The sequence below is a fragment of the Manihot esculenta genome, chromosome 5 (assembly GCF_001659605.2).
Source record: "Manihot esculenta cultivar AM560-2 chromosome 5, M.esculenta_v8, whole genome shotgun sequence".
NCBI lineage: Eukaryota > Viridiplantae > Streptophyta > Magnoliopsida > Malpighiales > Euphorbiaceae > Manihot > Manihot esculenta.
Window position 1 is genome coordinate 785294 of NC_035165.2, and position 20929 is coordinate 806222.

Genomic DNA, 20929 nt, shown 5'->3' on the forward strand with positions numbered 1-20929 from the left:
CTGTTATTAGTAGACGCACGAAAACAACCGTTACAACCAATTTCTAACTCAAAATGACATTATGAGTAAAGCATTTAAATACTAAGCACTTGTCAAAATTTCTCATTTAAATTAAAATTGATTGAAAGCTATTAATCTTTTCTCATATAGGAGGTGAAAATGATGTTTCAAAAGCTAAATGAATCAACTAGTAGAGTAGATAATTCATAATTCTGGCATTTGCTTCTATATTTGATGCCAGAAATATGACTTCGAACTTGTCAAATTTGTAACCTAAACCCCCAACTGCCAGATATTGACAATTTAGAACAACCCATTATACATAAACTTATATTTTAACATTACAATTCAAGAATATAATTTTAAAAAAAAAATTATACAAATTTTCTGTCAACAAATGGAGCCACCATGATAACACAGGATATATAATTATCCATAATAAATTTGGAGTTGGAGAGAAGTTTAAATCATGGTGGAGTGTTACTTCCATACAGCTGACAGTTGCAAATATTAATTAAAAAATGAGATTAATGACGCGTTCAATCAGCTGGTTCATCTGTTATTAATCCAATTATACTAGCCAGACCAATTTTTTGGATTTTATTTATAGATACTTGTTTTCAATAGAAAATAATAATAAAAATAAAGAAATGAAAACAAAAAACTGCTACAAGTAAAGGTGTAATTGGTGAACTCATGCAACTAAGCCAGAGGCAGAGAGTTAATACATACCCATACTTAGCCAACAGATTCCTTCCCGTTTTGGGATTTAAGAACAGCGAAATAACGAAAGTTGCTTCTTTTTATTCGGTTTACTTCCTGACGGATAATGGCTGAGGGGGACCAATGATCACTCACTTTCATTGAAAATATATGCAGCGTACCTAGTTCTCGTGATTATCGTTGTGGGGTTAAACATCATAAGTAGTAATTAGGTGGCCAGATTTATGAATGGCAGCCCCAACTTCGCTGATACAGGGACACTGTGCTGAATGCTGATATTCCAGAAAATATAAAACTTGTTAGGTTTAAGTCCACTTCAGAACATATCCAAAACAAAAAGCAGTAACCAGCCATCTGGATCAAAGACTGAAGTGAAGAGAATCCTCGTCATCGTGTATTTCCTTTTTGGTGTTCATGACAATTGTCTTCTCACTTCTGACAACGGAAAAAGAAAATAACCGATGAGTTAAGCATTCAAATTTATCATTCTTTGTTTCTTTCCAGAATACTTCATGGGATTTCACTGAACAAGCGGCCCGTGTTAAAAAAATAAAATTTATACAATCTCACTTCCGGATGAGGTGGAAGAAGCAGCCTCTTGCCCCTTCAGGCGGCCACAAATCAATAAAAGACGAGGCTTATTGATTCAAATATACTAAAAGCCTAACAGGGAGAATTCTCGGTGCGAGGATAAAAGTTATAATTATTTAAATTTAAGGTAAATTATACAACATTCTTACAGGATATATTATCTCATTTAAAAAATATTTAAATTTTTTATTTAAATTTTTTGTTAGCAGCAAAATATTGAAAATTTAATGTCCTAAATATATTTAATAATTTTTTAATATAAACATTTAATTATTATATTTATTGGTACGGAAACCATCCACCGAATATTACAAATGACTACAACAACTCAGAAAAGTTGCCCCCAGAGTCAGAGACTACCGGCTCCACACGCGCCCGCCATCTGTTACGTAGGAATTTTACATATTTACATATTCGTCCCCTAAATCTTTTTAATCACCAATATGGTCCTCCCTAAAAAATAGTTAACCATTCAAAGCCTCAAAACTTGCATCATCGTCATCAAAATTATGGCGTCCTTAACCTCCACCGTTTTGTCCAAGATCCCATCGTCCTCTCCAAAAATTCTGGCCATTACTCAACGGTTCCCACAGCCCATAGCTCCCCAGCAAATAAGACCAGTCTCTCTAAAAGGGGTCTTGTCCAAAGCGGCTATAAAAGCGACGAGTCAAAGTGCAGCCACTGGTTCCCAATCTCCAGGACTCTACTCGGCGCAGAAATTTGAGCTCACTGCTCAAAACGTGGACTTGGTTCTCGAGGATGTTCGTCCTTACTTGATTGCTGATGGTGGAAACGTCGACGTGGTGTCCGTCGAAGATGGTGTTATCTCTCTCAAACTCCAAGGTAATTTGACTCTTTTTCATTCCTTCATTTTTCTGTTTCCACGAAGTTCTCGAAATAGTCTGCTTGTTATGATTGTTTGAAATTATGTTGTCAATTGTTTGAGATTTGGTTCCGTTTTCGTTCACTTACCATTTGGTGTCATTTCCTGCATAATTAATGAGCTCCAGATAATTACCTGTTACTGATTAATCAATTTGAATTGGTTTCGCGACGAACTTGGTCGAATGAAGATGAGAATCATCGTATTTACATTGTTTTCAGGAGAAAAAGGGATCTTTTAGCTCCCCCATGCGTGGAACTTCATCGTCAAATAACGTATCATCGAAATGGAGTTCTTTACCCTCGTTTGGCTGGAAATTTCTGAATGTTCAATTCTTAATATAATTTTCTTTTTCGTTTTCATACTCTGATTTGGTCTGGCAAATCCTTTGCTAGTTGCTCGTGTTTTCTCTAATGCAAGTTTCTACTTGTAGCATGTCAATATAAAGTATTTTGTTTCCTTTTTGAAATTGTCATTTAAGAGGTGTTCTTCATTGAGTTCCATTTTAGAGAAGAGTTGATTTTTGTAGCCATAAGGAGATTATGGACCTCCAATTCAACTCATCCCAGCAATTCTAGTAGTTTCATAATGCCATTTTTAATTTGTTCTGTTGTTATGTATGGGTTGATTACAACCCAATGGTTTGAATTTATGTTTTTGTACATTACTAAGGTCGTTGCTCACTCATAAATTATAACATAATGGTAAGTAGAAAGGTGAGGACTCAAGGATGGTTATTTTACAATATTTAGATTATCTTAATGCATCAACTGTGGCTTTATTTGACTGGTTGTTTTGCACTCATGCTATAGCGTTTTTTGAACTCTGCCATATCTGTGCACACAAATAAGAATACTTGCAAAAGGAGGGGTAAAAGCACTTTTTTCATGGTTCAACAATTTGTTCATGACTGCCAATACAAAGACCATGGTATTTCCTTGTATATAAGCGCACCCCCTCCCCTACCCTCCCACCCAACACACTTCTAACTCTTCGATTGACATGATTTATTTTGAAATAAGAGAATTCAAATATATTTCAACTTTATTTTGATAGTATATTGATTAACAGGAGCATGTGGTAGCTGTCCTAGCTCAACCACCACCATGAAAATGGGGATCGAAAGAGTACTTAAGGAGAAATTTGGAGATGCTATTAAAGACATCCGCCAAGTGTACGATGAAGAACCAAGGGAAACAACTGCTCAGGTCTGTTCTTAACTTCCTTGGGCTGATAAGAAAATAATGACTTTATCACATTAGTTGAACTTTTGATGAGCTTTTTTAACAATTCCCATTATGTGCAACTGCAGGCAGTCAATAGCCATCTCGATATATTGAGACCAGCAATTAAAAACTTTGGTGGAAGCGTGGATGTACTGTCTGTTGACGGTGGGGAATGCCATGTAAAGTATTCAGGACCCGAGTCTATTGGGTCAGGAATCAAAGCAGCAATTAAAGAGAAGTTCCCAGATATCAATGATGTTGTGTTTGTCTAGGTCAGGCTTTATATACGAGTCTCATTTAAGTGAAAATACAAATGTACAAATTTGAGATCAATTTTTTGTATTTGTACTGTGGCTCAGATGCTTGTGTTTTCTCTCTTTTTTTCCCCTCAATATTTGTTTTGATGTATGTATCATTTAGCTGCGAAAAAGAGCATTGTCAATCCATACCCTGTTGAGCTGGAATATGACTGTATACTTGTTCATGCATTCACACATATAGCTTTACTTTTTTCACAATGGTTGTTTATTTAATCGAACTTGCGTCTTCCTTTCACGAATGTCGTAGCTATTACTTCTATGATCTATATGTTGCGGTCATCCACAAACCTCTCAACTTGTAGCGCTGTATGAGATTTCACACAACTAGAAGGTGCAGGACTCGTGGGGTGCTATTTGTGGTGGTTGAACTTGAGATGAATGCTGAAACTGCCGTAACGTCAAGTAGCGACTCATACTGTGCAGTGCATGACTGCTTTATTCTTTGGATGCAAGATGAATCGACATTTCTCAAAGTCATAGATAAGGGATTTGTATAAGCTCAACGCTGGTCTAAAATTCTTCATACTTGTTCAAGATTCAGAATTCAGTACATTAAAAGAGTACAGGCTCTCTTTACTATGGAAGATGGTTGTCCGGCTGAATTCTCTCTCATGTAGCTGAGAGTCATAACCCCAAATATATTTCCTAGGCCGACTTGTCAGCAGCTGCTATAGCTGATCTCAACCAGCGTGCTAAATTGATCAGGAATGGAGTATAAACGAAGTAGCAAGTGATGGTCCAAGTGACTAACCCCTGCATACATAGGAAATTCAGTGATTGTCCAAGATAATACAAAGTTTGAGCAATGGATGCTTCTGCTGATTTGCGTTGCAATCAATTACCTGACCAAGGATCTCAATGTTCGCTTGTGGATAATACCAAAGGTGGAAGAACCTGAAAGTGTTCCCAAACAGATAAGCAAACACCTATATGTTCTGTTAGGAAATAACTAAAGAAAGCAGCCATACTTCATAATGGGAATTTCAGCCAATGGACAGACAAGGCCTCCAATGGATGCCAGTGTGAAGCCAACCCACGTCCTGTCCAAGGACAACCATATGATTTCTGCTGCTGCAAATAAAATGTAGGCCTCAATGTTGTCTGCTACTCCAGCTTTATACATTTCTGCGCTCATTTCTATGAATAGCACAAGTGCTCTGCTTAAAAACAAAGCGATGTTGCTAGTAAATACTACTACTTATCAGAAAAATCAGGTGAGAGAAGCAGAGTAGGTGGCTACTTACAGTAAACTAACGGCTACCTTCTCCAGACTTCCTTCTGGAACCTTTGAAGATGCTCTTTCATCCAAGAAGAGTTGCAGCAACCCAACAGTGCAATAAAACAACCCAAGTAAGGGAGGAACCTAATACCAAAAATCCAATTTTACATTTTTGCAAAATTACTAGAGACAATGAGAAATTTAAGAAAGAAATTCATAGAGAGATTACGATTATACCCAAATATTTGAATGGAGAGGACCGATGTTGATTGACCCATTTTGATAGACCACAAGATCGACCCTTGAATGAAGTCCATCGATGAGAGGACCCAAGAAGAATCCAGAACTGAAAAGCGAGAGAGCAACGGATGGCCAGTTGTTTCCTAGAGTTGATCTGGTTTGGTCTCCCAAGCTACAAACAGGCGTACATACAAAACGTTTTTTATATGAACAAGAATTATGGCATTTGTGAATAAAGCAGGGGGAGCCCCTGAAACTGAAAGCAAGGAGTCCTTGCATCTTCTTCTGCAGATTCACATCTTCCCTTCCTCCAATGTCTTCTTTGTATCATACTTGTCCTTGTAACAAGTGAAATTAAAAATTAAATTAAAAAGAAAGTCTATTAATTTGGAACCACAGAATTATGATTAACTCGTTTGTCAGCAGACGCACTAGCGCGCGTGGTTATGTATACACACACAGACACATCTCTGAATGAAGACAGTAACTTCTTACTCAGCCAAAGCGTCTTATAATAATGAAAAATTCTTCCGGCACCAAGTGTACCAATTCTGTTGATTTTCAATGCAAAGGGCAAAGTTAACCTTTAGCCTAAGGAAAGAATTCTAACCTGAAGTAAGTTTTTGTTCTTGGGTCATTAGCTAATCAATTAAAAGAAACTGTATAAAGATTTCTTACTTTGTTGCAATTCCAAAAGTAAAGAAGACAAGTTTATCTTAAGACCCTCTTACAATCATACATTTCTTGCTTGTTACAAATGTGAAATCCCTTGCCAAACTAAATGGGTACTGAATTTGATGCTAGATTCCATAAAGAAGAGCGTACGGTTCCTCCAAAACAATTAATGGATAAAGAATAAGATCCCAGATTAAAAACATGGCTCACGGCCTGTTGTCAGTCTATATATAGAGAGAGAGAGAGAGGAAAACAGCAAGAAAATCTCAAATTTGAAATCAGAACGTAAAATAACAAGAAAATGGTTTATCCTCGCAGCGATGGTGAATGTGTGACGGTGCTGAGTATAGATGGAGAAGTCCAAGGAATTGTTCCTGCAGTCTTGCTTAATTTCCTTGAAGATCAGCTCAAGGTAAATAATTTAACTTTTCAATCAACTTGTCTACAAGAAAATAATTAATCACTTTAACATTTTCGGCGTCGTTAATTCTCGTAAGCTATGTAAATAAACAGGAAGTTGAGAAGGAAAATGGGGGGAATCCTGAGGATGTAAGAATTGCAGATTACTTTGATGTGATAGGGGGAACAGGAACAGGTTCTCTGGTAGCGGCCATGTTAACCAAACCAAGCATGCTTCAGCCGTCACGACCTCAATATGACATGTCCGACATCATCTCTTTCTTGAGAGAAATAAGCAGCAGCAACACCTTCCCCGATAAGGATGAGCAGAACATAATCGTTAGAGCTGTCAACTTGGCATGCGGTGCTTTTGGTTTGCTTGCTTCAACAGTGAGCAGTATTCTTGATCCAAGCAAGAAATTTTGTACTACTTTTGAGGAATTTTGGCGAAGAAATTGGAAAGCAGATACATATCCTGCAGAAGTGTTCGATGATCAGTTGAAAAGCAAGCTCGATAATACTCGGCTCGACCAGACACTGAGCGATATTGTTGTCCCAGCTTACCACTTTGACAGCAGACGGCCTCTGGTTTTTTCTACTAGTCAGGTCGCTGCATCTCTTTGCTTTTTACTCTGCTTTTTTTTTTTTTTTTTAAATAAATGTCATTCAAGAAATTGCTGATGGTTGGTAAAATATGCAGGCCAGGAAACTTCATGCAAACTTTAATGAGGAAGTAACCCTGAGAGATGTTGTTCTAAGCTCTTCAGCTATCCCAACTATTTTCCCTCTCCATTCTTTCAAGTACTCGGGCAAATTTGGAACATTCGCTGATGCCAACATTGTAGCCGACAATCCTGTAAATCCTCTATTCTCTTTAGTTCTCTGTACGTGTTTTCTTTTTAGTTAATTGGACAGTGTATAATTACTTCTTATATATATATATATATATATATATATCTCGTAGACCTTGCTTGCCCTGAGTGAAGGAACAAGACTTTATGGCAGTGGACCAAACTACAAAAATTATCTGGTACTGTCCTTGGGGACTATCAAGCGAAGAGCTCCACCTTGTGACATTATAGTCATCCCAAGCGCACTTCTAGACTACATTTCAAAAAGAATTTGGAAGGGCATGAAGGCCCGAGTCTTGCAATACATGCACATTTTCTTTGGTGATATCATACAAATGTACACGACGCAGATGCTGCCTAGCCAGCTGCATGAGGGCCTACTCAACTATCTACGAATCCAGGTATTCTAATTACTCGCTCCTTTTTTTTTTCTTTTGACAAATTAAACCCATCATTATTTTATTTTCTTTGATAATTAATTGCCAGGGCTTTGAACCAAATGATTCCTTGCCTTCAGAAATTGATGAACCAACCAGTGGGTTTCTGGAATTGAAGAGAATTGCCTATGACATTTTGAAAAGAAATGCTACTTACGTAGACCCAAGTACTGGAGCCCATGCAGAACAGGATTTCAGTAACGAAGAAGCTCTGAAAACGTAATAACATGATCCTGCCTTTTCAGTTATTTGTCCTTCAAGCTTACTATATTATATTGGATGTCCTCGCAGATTTGCTCGACAATTGCATGCTGAAAGGCAGAGGAGGTTTCTCAACCAGCAGGAACAATACGGTGGTAACTATATAAATAAATAAACATCTAAATAATGATCAACTCAATTAGCATTTTTTTCTTCTAATAAAGCCGGCGAGCGATGAACAATGCTCGAATCTGGTTTACTTGTATTTGCTATGCTCTCATATCTAAGTAATTCTTTTTTATATAAAAAAAATCTTATGTCGTTCATGGTATGCTATATCATAAATTAATACTCATGAAAAGAGAAGTCATTAGTTTCTATTCTCAGATGGAATGCATTTACATAGAAATGTTAAATTTAGCTCAGAAAGAAAACTCCTAAGCTTCCGAAAATTAACCATTTGTACAGAAGAACTGAAGTCTACACCCTTTGCACCCACTAATAGTAAGACTTCTCCAACTTGCGATTACATCCCAGCCTGGCATCTGATTAGATGTAACAATACCACCTAGACATTTAAAAAGGGATGCTCACAGATTACGCGACACATCCTTTGAGGCCCTAATTTTAATACTGCCCCTCAAAATTTGCTGTCTTGCAAATCCAGGGGAAGGAAATGTGATGAACCTGAAGAGCATATATGCATTCTATAAGATTCAATATTAAATAACATTGTCCTATCCATTCAGGTTTCTTTTGCATCCTCACCTTCAAAGTCATAGATCCGAAGCTTTCAATTTTCTAGGCCTTTTATGAGCTGCTGGTGAAGCTGGAGCATCTGATAACCGTCCAGGTCCCTTCAGGGTCACGTCATTCAGCATCATCAGATTCCACAGTACATTGGAGAAAGTAATATTATTAGTAGGGAAAAGAAACAAAATTTGTCTACCTTGCGTTTCTGATCCCTTCTGCCAGCCCTTTCCCCTGATATCCAATCAAATATATATTAAGCAGGCTCATAAAACTAATATCATCCAGAATATGCGCATGAAAAGATCAAATGGCTACAATGTAATTTACCTCCAAAACTCATCGAATCTGGAATAAATATTCCGTCCTGATCACGGTGAGAACGCTGTGAATGTTTTAAGTCATAAAGTCAAACAAAATAGAAGTATACAGCATCTCATGTTCAAGGGTCAAGAAAGCAAAAGGCCGACAAAATTTATAGAGAATTTACTGACCTTGGGTGTGCCTGGCATTTCAGTATATGAACCATCACGAAAAGATGAACCTTCTGCCTCCTTATATTGTAACTGATAAACAAACAGAAGACTGACATATCAAAGGCAATAAATGCAGTACTCTATAGCACTCTCTTTAAAGTGTTAATCATCATGTCATGAATATGGAATTAATAGGATCAATTCCCAATAGTTCCTCTGACACGTCAGATATATGCAACAAAAGTATGGCTTAAATCTAAGGGGAAAAGTACGCACAATATGAACTTGTGTATGCATTATGCAAGGATAAGCCACCCGGAATAACTATATATAGTAGGATGAATTGGCAAGATTTGATATTCAAATGCGAACTTCCATGAAATGCAACACCTGTTTCTGAAGATTGAGCAGAGTAAGTATTTCTTTTCTTAATTCAAGGTGCTCCGCACAAACAGCTTTGGTTGGTACCCTTGGTTTTAGATTAACCTGCAAACAGAAATCTAAAAATGTCATACCAATTCCTATAACTTGAATGCGGAGAATGTCTGTGGAAGTTGTATTTTCATCTCATGCAAGAAACAACCACTTGAGCAATATTGATAACTTGGAAGAAATATTTGTAAACATTAGAGGACCAAAAGAACATTCTTTAATCTTATATGAGAAATTTAAGAATCTGATGAAACTGGAGAATTATGAGAGTTGATAGATAGTTATCATGGAAGTCAAAAGATGCAATTAACCAAGAACATAACTTGAATATTCTAATGGATCATAGCAATTATGATTTAAAAAAGTGAAAGTGCAACTAAAAGTAAAATTGTCCCACATAGCCAACTCTACTTCCCCAATTTCTCATTCCCCATCCAACTTGACAACATCAAATAAAAATCAGAGAGAATTGAAAAGAAAATAGAAAAGGTTGGATAGAGTATTAAAGGAGCTAAAAGACCTTACTCATCTCCATAGAACATAAGCTTCAACAAGTTTAACAAACACCACAAAGATGCTTATCAAAGTAAGAAGATAAAAGATTTCATAAATATATATATATATTACCGTCTAAGTGTCAAATAAGGGGGAAAATCAAGAGACATAACAGAAACAAGGCATCAAGAGTTCAGGGAGTATAAACAGACCCCAAGATCTTGTAATATTTGCTCAACTCGCTTGATTGTTCGAAGCCCTGCAGTCGAACTTGCAGCTTGTACCATTTGCTCAAGTGCATATGTTCTCAAGTACACACGAAGCTGACAATTTTATCACATCAATCAGGTTAACAGCTATTTATTAGCACTTAGCAATAGACTTCAAACAACTACTAAAAGTGATGCAACATATGGTTCAAAACTTGTGTTTCAGAATTGAAGACAAACAACAAAAGTGCATCATAATTTTTATCAATGTTTCCAACAAGGAAAAAAGAAAGCCATCATTCTTTTTTACTTTTTCCTTCTCCCTTAATAGGGAAATTCAATTTAAATTATTAGTTCAGTTCCTTTCTTTTGTCTTTGGGGAGAGTGGCGGGTTGAAATCAGATAATATACCATGCGCAGAGAAGCTAGAGTGGAAGCATTTTCTGCTGTTACAGAAGTTGAGGGAGCAACTGCTGCAGAAGCAAGCTGAACATTGGATGAAGGCGAAACAGTACCATCAACATTAGCAGTTTCAGCAATTTCTGGACCAGCATTTGGTGCTACATGCAAAGTAGATTCTTCAACACCCTGAAAAGGCAGGCAGGCAACCAATAAATATTGCTGCAACCAATTTGCCAAAACACAAGCAGTTGAATCACACACAAATAAACAGAAGATTCTCAAATCTTTTTTGAAGTCAAGTAAGGACTCGCATCCCATGAATTCACAGGCTAGTTTTTTTTATTCCTAATAACAAAGACCAGTATTAACTTATTAACTAAAGGAATATATATACATATACCACAAGAGCCTCATTCGAAATTTAATTCCACGCTATGATTCAATCCAACTATTTCACCTAAAGCTGTAAATTTGAACAATCACACCCCCTTGTATTTGATCAGAGATAGGATGACCCAAGATCCATCCCCTCCTTGCTGGTGCCTTCATTCTCAACATCTCCAATTATATGCCTTCGCTCTCAACATCCCCAATTACTTGAAATAAGAAAGATAACATTTCCAGATCCTCGCTTACCCTTGCAGCCATGCGTGACTCAGTTATTCTTTTTGCTTCAGCAAGAACCTGAGAAAAAGAAGGGCATATGAACCTGGAAATAATATATCCTGAATACATAACCAAAAAGTCAAAAAAAGGGTCCTTCTCAGAAATGTGTCAACCTGTTGTTATTAGTAACAAAGTGAAATACAGACCTCGGCATCTTTTCGCTCTTGCTGTTTTGTTTGTGAAAGGACCATAGATAGTGCACGTTTACGATCGACCTCTTGCGAAACATTGTATGGTTCCTATACGAAGAATAAATATTGAATCTTAGAAAATCAAAGAAAATTTGATGGAAAACATCAAATATAATTTATTGATTGCAGTCAACTGGAAAGAAATAATAATTATAAGTAAAAATTATCAATACCCAAAAAATTGTTAACACATCATTACTACATTCCTTTGAAAAGTCAACTAATTGATCAAACACACCTTAATAAGAGGATGTGCTGATACATCACCCGGAGATGGAGCTCTAGCTAGTAGTATTGCTCGAGAAACTATATAGAAAATGTCATAGTCATCAAGAATAATCAAGATAATTCTCAAATGATTTGCCTTGAATGTTGATCAAACAATAGGACCAAAAAAAGGGCATAAAGATACTTAACCTATAAGCAGAATAATAGTTAAAATAGATAAGGAAAAAATAATACCACTATAATATCGATCCTTCAATTCTTCCACAGTCCGTGATGACGGGAATCTGTCAGCTATGATAATGAAGCGAAGATCAAATCTCTCACACAAGTCAAACAATTGATCCGTCTCTTTCTTGGTCCACATCTAACAGAGGCAAAATGTAAGAGATAAAGACAATAAAATTGACAACAGAACGTTACAATCAGCATATAATTCTTCCTTTTCATACTTTACCAGAATGGTTAAAGGCAACCTTACAATTTAGCAGCAACAAAAAGTTATAAAGAAGCAACCATAAGTTGATACCTACAGGATCAGTCAAGTGCTTCTCATACTCTTCATCTGTATACCTGACAATATCAACAGACTGCACCATACCAAATAAACTAGAATATTCAATTTCACTAAAGAAGGGGAGTGAATAAGAAGAACCGTATAAAATTTTCTTATAGCGTAATGTCAATGACGATGAAGGCAAACTCATGGCATACCTTGTTATACTTAGCAAAGGAATAGTCGCCTGTTGGTGAAACACCATTTACAACTCTGACCTGCAAATATAAATGAAGCAGGCTTTTAAAACACTCAGAGAAAAAAAAAATGGATATTTAACAACTTCAGCAGTTAGAAAACCCACCCAGTGGTAAAGCTGAAGATTATCTTTACGAGCGGAATTTGTAAAAGGAAGCCACTGCCATGTGATCTGAAATGAAAACTTTCAAAATTTGTAAGAAGTATATGCTAGTTATATATTTGAACCATAGAAAAATTATACCATAAACTTAAAAATGGCAACGTTACATTACCAACTCATAGTACGAGGACGTCATAAAGGAAAATGGATGCAGAACCTACTTTGACAGACCCTCGCATTAAGCACACATATGGATTGCATAAAAGTAGGAATGAATTGAGTTCCATGCAGTTATTTTATCAGTTTTAAGTAATGAACTCAGTTCCATCTAATGCGGTTATCTAATTAAAGAAAGCTTTTTTCAACAATGTGTTCATGATACTTGCAACTTTTTCCCCTTACAGGATAGGACTACTTGCAAGGTAACTGCTTAGAGGACTATATTAGCTCAACCTTAACCACATCACACCTCAAATGCTAACTTCTTGCACAGCGCCTAAAAAAATTGAAAAAAAAAAAACTGAAACATAGAACCAACATGACAGACCTTCTCGTCTGATGGGGGTCGTCGTTTCAATTGAGTAGTATCAATTGACGGCATAAGAGGTGCCAAACCTCCAGTAAGTGCATAAACCTGAAATTCCACAAAATTACAACAGAAATTCACTTGATTGAAGGGGCAAAACAGGGAGTCATACACATGCATACATATACATACCTCGCGGGAAATGCCATCGGGTTTTCTCTGGGAGTCCTTCTTGGGTTGGGATTTCTTTTCTTGCGTTATTGGCAAAGGAGTTTTGGGCAATCCTAGAATGTCCTTGGCGTCCATAGCCAATCCTAAAGAAACTTTAGGGTTTTTTGTTTCTATCCTTTTTGTGTAGTCAGATTCGCGAGCATTTCCAACACACGGCACATGAGGAACTCAATTAGGGTTTCAGCGTCTGTAAATTAGTTTCAGAACATCAGGATTGAGGAATTAGGGTTTATGATCGATCGAAACTCGAAAAAGCACGCAATTTTGGAGTGAAATTAGGTATAGTTTTCGAGCGCGAAAGTGGAAGTCGGAGGAATGGAAGTGAAGGTTTGGGTCACAAACGGGTGAGTCACAAGTCATAGACGATTTGTGGGCTCAGTTGAGCCAGAAGATCAACCCACTAATCTGGCCAATATGGGCTTCATAAAATGGTATACATGGGCTTTTTACTGGTCACTGCGACTCTAGTATAATCAATGAATGAAAAAGCCGAACTATATTTCTTTTATTTTTTTTTTTAATTTCATTTACTAAACTATTAGTGAATTCGTAATCATAGCACCAAGTAAAGAGGAAAGATTAGGCAGCACTCTCTATATGTATTGCCAATTTCAATTTCAACAAACTATGATAAAGAAAAAGGTCATGATATTTTGATCCTGGGAAAGTTAGGTTAAGTACGAAAACAATAACAACTCAAAACGAGGGATGGAGCCTAATTTAGGCCAATTTAAGGTTCTTATTACTTGGGGAAGATTTCCTGAATTGCATAAATATGGTTTGGTGAAATCCCATTTCCTAGTTTGACGTATTTTTCATGATAATCAATCTAAACGGCACAGTAAATGGGCCTCATGACTTAGTTTTTCCAGAATACACAAGCCCAGTTTTGGTTGAAGTTCTCTGGAAAAAAGCACAAAGATTTCTTGTACCAATGAAGCAAGGAAATGAAAATCTTGAGGTTGCCCACCGCTTCTTGACCGCAGTGAGTAAGGAAGGATATTAGATGACCAACTACTCACTCGAAAAAACTTAAATGGCACGAATTGCATGGAGAGATTTCACGTCTTTGCTGTTTCTGATGCCAAATTTATATATTAATCATCTTCACAATTGGCATGAACAAGCTACTTACTGTTTTGTAATATATAAATTAATTCATGTGGGTATATATATACAAGTCGTGTTTCTGTGAAGAGCTAGTAATTTCAAGTACTTGGAGATGGCTTCGTTGCTGTTATTGTTGGAGGCTCTAGTGAGATGCAGGAAGGATGATACTCTTCCAAGGCCGGAAAAGAAGGGCAGAAATTTCAAGACTACTGAGCAAAGCATCACAAGCACACAACAAAGTAGCACTGAGCAGCAAGCCCATGTATCGAGTTTTGGGAGCCGAGGTGAGGATGTAAGGACCTGGAAGCTTGCCAAGTTTTGCAACTGGCCTTAGCAACAAGTTGTTCTTCCACAGCTCCATCTTTTTCAATTCAACTGTGCATAACTGTACGACTGCTTGCATTTACACTTTGTTTTAAGACCCAACATATTTACACAGGAAATATTTATTTGTCTTTATGATAAATTTGATATGAAATGGGAAACCAATGGTCAAATAAGCTTTTTTAGTCATTTTATTAAGAAAACTGCTAATAGTTACTGTTTTGTGGTCACTTTTATTTGTCAATTGAGTTGCCATTTTATATATACTATTTTACATGTAATATATAATTTTGCCTTGGAATTCTAACTGCTTAAAATTTATAATAATATTTGGCTTTCTTAATTTCCATTTCTTACTTTCCCTTAATCCAAACACGTTAAAATCACATAAACTAGTTTAAATCGTGCGCCCAAGTTTGAACACTAATTGGCAGAGAGTATTAAACGTAAGCAATGACTGCATCGCTTATTCATTTCTAGAAACAATAAAATATTAAATCCAACAATAAAATCCCACTAACTCATAAATTCCTTTGCCAAAAGTCTCCCAACCAAGAAATAAGATCCTTCGGCTGCTAATATTTTTCTAATCTCCTGTTTAGTGGTTATTACATCTCCCACTCTACACATCAAAGATTGCTAGTCAATACTCTGTTCTAAAATTAGTTTAAATTTCAAAAGATTTGTAGTAGTTGAAAATTTTATACTCATTGAAAATTTTATTTATGAGAATTTTTTACTGTTACAGTTTTGATATTTAAATCTAATATTAAATCTGACTGTTATGATTTTATTATATTATCTCAAGATTTTTATAATAGCTTATAACGGTCTTTTTATACTATAAATAGTCTCTATCTTTACAAAAAATGCACTCCCAGTTTTCTACTTTATTCTTACTCTTTTCTATATTTTCTGTTGATTTATAAATTAGAGATAAATTCTTGTTGTTTTGATTCTGAAAATTAAATTTCAGAATGATCTGTTGAATCCTGGGGGATTACAAAATAAATCTTTAAGGACAATGTCCAACACGATTCATTTTATTATTTTTATCATATTTTTTCAACAATTTTAAAGATTTATAAACTTTATATAAATGAAACCAAACGTTGTCACTGTCTCTACTTCTGCACTGTCTGCTTCCAATGACATTGTCACTGCCTCTACTTTGCTCTGCTTCCTGCCGTCGCACTTTCTGCTACTGTAAATGGTGGGTCTCTTCTGCCTTCTATTCCATACGCCAAATCTTTTCCTGACATCTCCAAAATTGAAGATACAAACAGGATGGAATTTAAAACTGCAAAAGGTAAAGAGCTGGCTATAAGAGAAACCTTGTACAAAGAAAAGTGCATAAATCAAATAACAGGTACGAAAATAATAAACCTGATTACAAACCTAAGTTTAATAATCTCACCTTTAAAAAGAAAAGGACATTATTTTGTATGTTGTAAGCTGAGTCATTATGCACCTCAGTGTAGGAATAAAGTGATAAATGGCAATCCTCTTAAATCAAAAGTGAATTTAGTTGAAGGAGATGATATTATTACTGTGATCATTTCTCAAACTTTTCTTGTAGCTAATGTGCAAGAATGGGTAGTAGACTCTAGTGCTACTAGGTATATCTGTACAAACAGAAATACATTTACCTCCTACACTACAGTGGGTGAAAGAGAAATACCTTTAAGTTTTTCTGAAACTATTAAATCTTTTAAAACTCCTTTTTGGAAAAAAGCAATTAAAACTGAAATTGATTTTATTACTCAAAATCGTACCTGGGCTTTAGTAGACTTGCCTCCGGAAACTAAACCTATTGGTTGTAAATGAATTTTCAAAAGGAAATATAATCCAGATGGGTCAATTGAAAAGTACAAAGTAAGACCAGTAGCAAAAGGTTTTTCTCAAAAACAAAATATAAATTATTTTGACATTTTTGCTCATGTAGCTAGAATTTCTTCTATTAAAGTATTAATTGTTTTAGCTTCTATATATAAACTTGTTATTCATCAAATGAATATTAAAACAACTTTTTTAAATGGATACTTAGAAGAAGAAATTTATATGGTACAACCTGATGGTTGTATTATTTCTTATCAAGAAAACAAAGTTTGTAAACTTCTTAAATCCCTATGTGGTTTAAAATAAGCCTTCAAACAGTGGCACGAGAAATTTGACCAAGTTTTGTTGTATGATAATTTTACCTCCGTTGAATGATGATTTTACCTCTGTTGAAATTGATAAGTGTGTATATACAAAACTTATAAATAATGAATCTGTAATTATTTATTTATATGTGGATGATATACTTATTTTTTGTACGAGTTACGATGTAGTTTGTAAATCAAAAGTTTTCCTTGCCTCTAAATTAGATATGAAAGATATGGGAGAAGCAAATGTGATTTTGGGAGTTAGAATCATAAGGAAGAATGATAGTCTAATGCTATCACAAGAGTATTATGTTGAGAAGTTTCTAAAGAGTTTGGATATTTTAATGTCAAATCAGTGAGTACTCCTTATGATCCTAACTGTCAATTAAAGAAAAATAGAGGTGACTCTGTTGCTCAATCTGAATATGCACAGATCATTGGGAGTCTGTTGCATTTAATGAATTTTTCATGATCTTATATAGCTTATGTTGTATGTAGATTGAGTAGGCATACATATAATCACAATGATAATCATTGGGCTGCATTAGTTAGACTAATGAAATATTTTAGAGGTATCATGAACTATGGTATCTTATATAGTAAATTTCCTATTGTATTAGAAGGATACAGTGATGCTAACTGGATTTCAAATTCAGATGAGATAAAATCCACTAGTGGTTATATATTCACTCTAAGAGGTGGTGCAATTACATGGAAATCAACAAAACAAAATATCATTGTTAAATCCACTATGGGGTCAAAGTTTATTGCTCTAGAATTAGCTGAAACTGAAGCTGAGTGGCTATAAAACTTTTTAGCAAATATTCCGTTAGGAATAAAACCAATACCATCTACATTAATGCGTTGTGATTGCCAAGCGGCAATAGGTATTGCAAAGAATAAAACTTTCAATGATAATAATATACATATTCGTCTAAGACATAATGTTATTAAGCAGCTGTTGAAAGATGAAACTATTTCCATTGATTATGTGAAGTCAGAAATGAATTTGCCCGATCCTCTGACTAAACCTTTAGGGAGAAAACTAATAGATGAAACATCGAGGGAAATGGGACTTGAGCCAATTTGAAATTAACAGTGATAGAAACCCAACCTTTGTGATTAGAGATCCCATAAAAAATATTCATATGGGTAATAACAAGTCACTTGTTAGTTCTTTAGCACTATATATCCCTTCCAATGGTGTGAGAAATGTTAAACTGCATTAATGAGAGGATGAGATGAAAGCTCTTAGTGATATTCATATCCCTTATGAGTGGTGTATAAATTGCAGTATACACTTGATGATATCACTTATATAAGTGTGGAGTGGAGCCGCTTCTATGAGATTGTGGCATAATCTTTAGAGTATTTATGAACTACCAGGTGCGCACATGGCTTATTAGTGCAAAACAGCGTTGACAACAAGATCTGTGGAGTGTTATGAGATTGATGGGATATTGGCATACAAAAAAGAGTTTTTGGTTCATAGAAATAAAAGTTTCACCAATTATTCTGTATGTTAAGTCTTATTAATCTAAGTCTGGTTCATAGTTCAAAAGACACCAGATTCAAAACATATACACTAAATTTCTAAATTTAGTAATGAAAAATCTTTTGAAATATGTGGGGGATTGTTATAAAATTAGTTTAGATTTCAAAAGATTTGTGGTTGTTGAAGATTTTATGATCGTTGAATATTTTATTTGTGAGATTTTTTGCGTGTTGCAGGTTTGATATTTAAATCTAATATTAAATCTGATCGTTATGATTTTATTATATTATCTCAAAATTTTTATAACCGCTTATAATAGTCATTTTTTTCTACTATAAATAGCATTCATCTTTACAAAGAATTGCATTACCAGTTTTCTACTTTTTTTTATCTTTTTTTTTTTATATTTTTTGCTGGGTTATAAATTAAAACTAAATTCTTATTATTCTGATTTTGAAAATTAAATTTTAGAAAAATCTGCATAATTCTGTGGATTACAAAATAAATTTTTAAAAATAATATTAACACGATTTTTATTATTTTTATCCTATTTTTTAAATATATTAAAATTGCAAATTTTTTTTTGTTTGAATATAATTATATTACCCCACGAAACCACCAAATTTGATGTGACCATATATAATTTATTGCACAAAAAATGATCATGAGTGCAAGGATGCCCATTTAATCTGGAATACGGCAGCAGCACACAAGTAACTTGTGCAATTGAAACTTCTTGCTTTGGTTTTGTTTTGTTTTGTATTCCAGGCTTTAAATCATTTATTTAACATTAATTTGGGTCATTGTATTGAATTGTTAACATTCACCAATATTGATTGTGTCCAATAAAGAGTCGTGCCAATTAGTGCTTCAGTCTTCCAGCGTCAATCCCATCACTGTTTACATTCTATGGATTTTTTATTCACCATTTTTCAAATTAAAATTTTTTAAATGGGTCTATTTCATCATGTATCTAATGAGCGAATTATATAAAAAATAATGCATCAAAAATTACAAATTCATGGATTATACTTAATAAGTTGGTATCAAATGGTTGATGTGTTATATTCATATATCTTTATACATAAGATTGTTTTCAATTAAATAAGTGTAGTGTTAGCTAATTTTAATTTTGAAATGTTCACACACTTGATGAGTCACTTAAACTACTTCAAAAATCATAATCCTAATTACATTAATATCACATTAGCTGCTGCTGTAGAAACCAAATATTTTCCTCATTCCACAAACTCTCCAATGACTCTCCACCATTTACTATATTGCTCTGCATCTCCATCTCTATCCACCTATCTGATTCTCCTTCTGGGTATAAACCCGACACATTTTGTACACTTGTGGGATTTTGATACTCGGTCACGTCTGACACTGGAGAAACCTGGGTGTCTAAGGACTCCAACGAGGATCCTGATGGCTCTGGCATCACCAACTCAATCATGGGGTTGTTTATTTCTCCAGTTTCATTGCTTATAGGGACACCATTGTGGTTGATGCTACTGTAGTTGGAGTGACCCGTGGAAGATCCAGATGCTGCTTGAATTCGCTCTACTAAGCGAGGCATCCAAATATAGCGCATGGCGTCTCTGAATTGTTTACTATTAACATCGCATTTCAGTTGCTTTGCTTGCTTCTGGACTCTAGTTCTCCAGTAGTTCTTGATTTCATTGTCTGTTCTGCCCGGCAAATACTGTGCTATTTTCGACCACCTTTAAAGTTCCAAGGAAGAGCGAAAAATCAGATAAGGCGAAGAAAGAAGAGCCGGTAATCTACTAAATCTCAATAAATACAGAGTTAGCTGGTAAAAGAAAACACGTAATTAAATACCTATTGCCCCAGCGAGAATGGAGTTCAAGAATCAAAAGCTGTTCTTGGAGAGTTATGTTTCCACGACGAACATCCGGCCGCAAGTAGTTTAACCATCTTAATCTACAGCTTTTACCAGTCCGTTTCAATCCTGTGCAGTCATGATCCACAGATTCAGGATTAAAAAGAAAAAAGAACTATAGAAACTTTAAAGCCATAGATTGCTACTCATGTATGTATAGTGTGTGAAGAAAAAGGCAAAAAGGTGAAAGATGGTCACCTGCACAGCGAGCAGCGGCGTTCCAGCCTCCTTCGCCATGGATGGCAACGTACTCTGCAAGTATGGCGTCCTCTTCCACAGTCCATGGACCTTTCCTTATATCAGCATCCTCTTCATTCTGGTAAGTTGCACAACCATAATTTCTCACTTGAGCACCCATTTCTCCAATCAATATGGATACACAGAGAGAGAGAGAGATTGATACGAGAGTGGGAATTACAGATTTCGGTAAAGGAAGACAGAGAAGATTAGGTTTTGGATTTAAGCTTGGAGACAGATAGATAGATAGATAAGAGAAGTTTGCGTGTCATATATATATATATAGCTCGTAGCTAGTGAGGTAAAGATGGCAACAAGAAGACTATGACCATACAAAGTAAACGTGTGGAGGCATGCCTATTGCCTAAGTACAGATTAACTCTATATTTAAATATAAAAGTATAATGATGGGTTCATTTTAAAATTTGGGGTTTGACTCTTTGACTTTTCAACTCTCTGAAACACGCACACTGGAACAGGCAAATCAA

The 20929-nt window shown here is 35.4% G+C and overlaps 5 protein-coding genes across 11 annotated transcripts; 2 read left to right on the forward strand and 3 right to left on the reverse strand.

The window, feature by feature from the left end:
- The first annotated feature begins 1791 nt into the window (after window positions 1–1791).
- LOC110616267 (nifU-like protein 1, chloroplastic) lies at window positions 1792–3887 on the forward strand. Its single transcript, XM_021758637.2, has 3 exons — window positions 1792–2157; window positions 3269–3405; window positions 3510–3887. Exons 1-3 carry the CDS (start codon window positions 1824–1826, stop codon window positions 3693–3695), a joined length of 657 nt encoding a protein of 218 aa, XP_021614329.1. The 5' UTR covers window positions 1792–1823; the 3' UTR covers window positions 3696–3887.
- A 333-nt stretch (window positions 3888–4220) lies between these two features.
- On the reverse strand, window positions 4221–5515 carry LOC110616266. Its single transcript, XM_021758636.2, has 5 exons — window positions 5200–5515; window positions 4988–5106; window positions 4712–4900; window positions 4586–4637; window positions 4221–4496 (listed from the first exon to the last, which is right to left on the reverse strand). Exons 1-5 carry the CDS (start codon window positions 5479–5481, stop codon window positions 4389–4391), a joined length of 750 nt encoding a protein of 249 aa, XP_021614328.1. The 5' UTR covers window positions 5482–5515; the 3' UTR covers window positions 4221–4388.
- Window positions 5516–6147: 632 nt separating this feature from the next.
- Window positions 6148–8151, forward strand: LOC110616264 (patatin-like protein 2). Of its 3 annotated transcripts, none has more exons than XR_006350671.1 (6): window positions 6148–6289; window positions 6391–6882; window positions 6977–7132; window positions 7241–7528; window positions 7645–7783; window positions 7856–8151. XR_006350671.1 is itself a non-coding variant. In XM_021758633.2 (6 exons), the coding sequence occupies exons 1-6, from the start codon at window positions 6179–6181 to the stop codon at window positions 7938–7940; spliced, it is 1302 nt and encodes a 433-aa protein (XP_021614325.1). In that variant the 5' UTR covers window positions 6148–6178; the 3' UTR covers window positions 7941–8151. The 3 variants fall into 3 exon arrangements, 2 of the variants coding, with proteins under 2 accessions (XP_021614325.1, XP_021614326.1); XM_021758633.2 differs by having other exon boundaries at window positions 7614–7783; XM_021758634.2 differs by having other exon boundaries at window positions 7645–8151.
- LOC110616262 (SWR1-complex protein 4) lies at window positions 7560–13568 on the reverse strand. Of its 5 annotated transcripts, none has more exons than XM_021758632.2 (17): window positions 13187–13568; window positions 13016–13102; window positions 12472–12537; window positions 12326–12385; window positions 12145–12201; window positions 11849–11978; window positions 11625–11692; window positions 11342–11434; window positions 11166–11213; window positions 10539–10715; window positions 10131–10241; window positions 9382–9477; window positions 9010–9081; window positions 8846–8900; window positions 8715–8749; window positions 8534–8622; window positions 7560–7875 (listed from the first exon to the last, which is right to left on the reverse strand). In XM_021758632.2, the coding sequence occupies exons 1-16, from the start codon at window positions 13298–13300 to the stop codon at window positions 8542–8544; spliced, it is 1350 nt and encodes a 449-aa protein (XP_021614324.1). In that variant the 5' UTR covers window positions 13301–13568; the 3' UTR covers window positions 7560–7875; window positions 8534–8541. The 5 variants fall into 5 exon arrangements, 4 of the variants coding, with proteins under 4 accessions (XP_021614324.1, XP_043812509.1, XP_021614323.1 ...); XM_043956574.1 differs by lacking the exon at window positions 7560–7875 and adding an exon at window positions 8121–8452 and having other exon boundaries at window positions 8846–8882; XM_021758631.2 differs by lacking the exon at window positions 7560–7875 and adding an exon at window positions 8121–8452 and having other exon boundaries at window positions 13187–13567.
- A 5826-nt stretch (window positions 13569–19394) lies between these two features.
- Window positions 19395–20698, reverse strand: LOC110615106 (transcription factor MYB78). Its single transcript, XM_021756816.2, has 3 exons — window positions 20403–20698; window positions 20144–20273; window positions 19395–20025 (listed from the first exon to the last, which is right to left on the reverse strand). The coding sequence occupies exons 1-3, from the start codon at window positions 20560–20562 to the stop codon at window positions 19503–19505; spliced, it is 813 nt and encodes a 270-aa protein (XP_021612508.1). The 5' UTR covers window positions 20563–20698; the 3' UTR covers window positions 19395–19502.
- Between the last annotated feature and the right edge of the window lie 231 nt (window positions 20699–20929).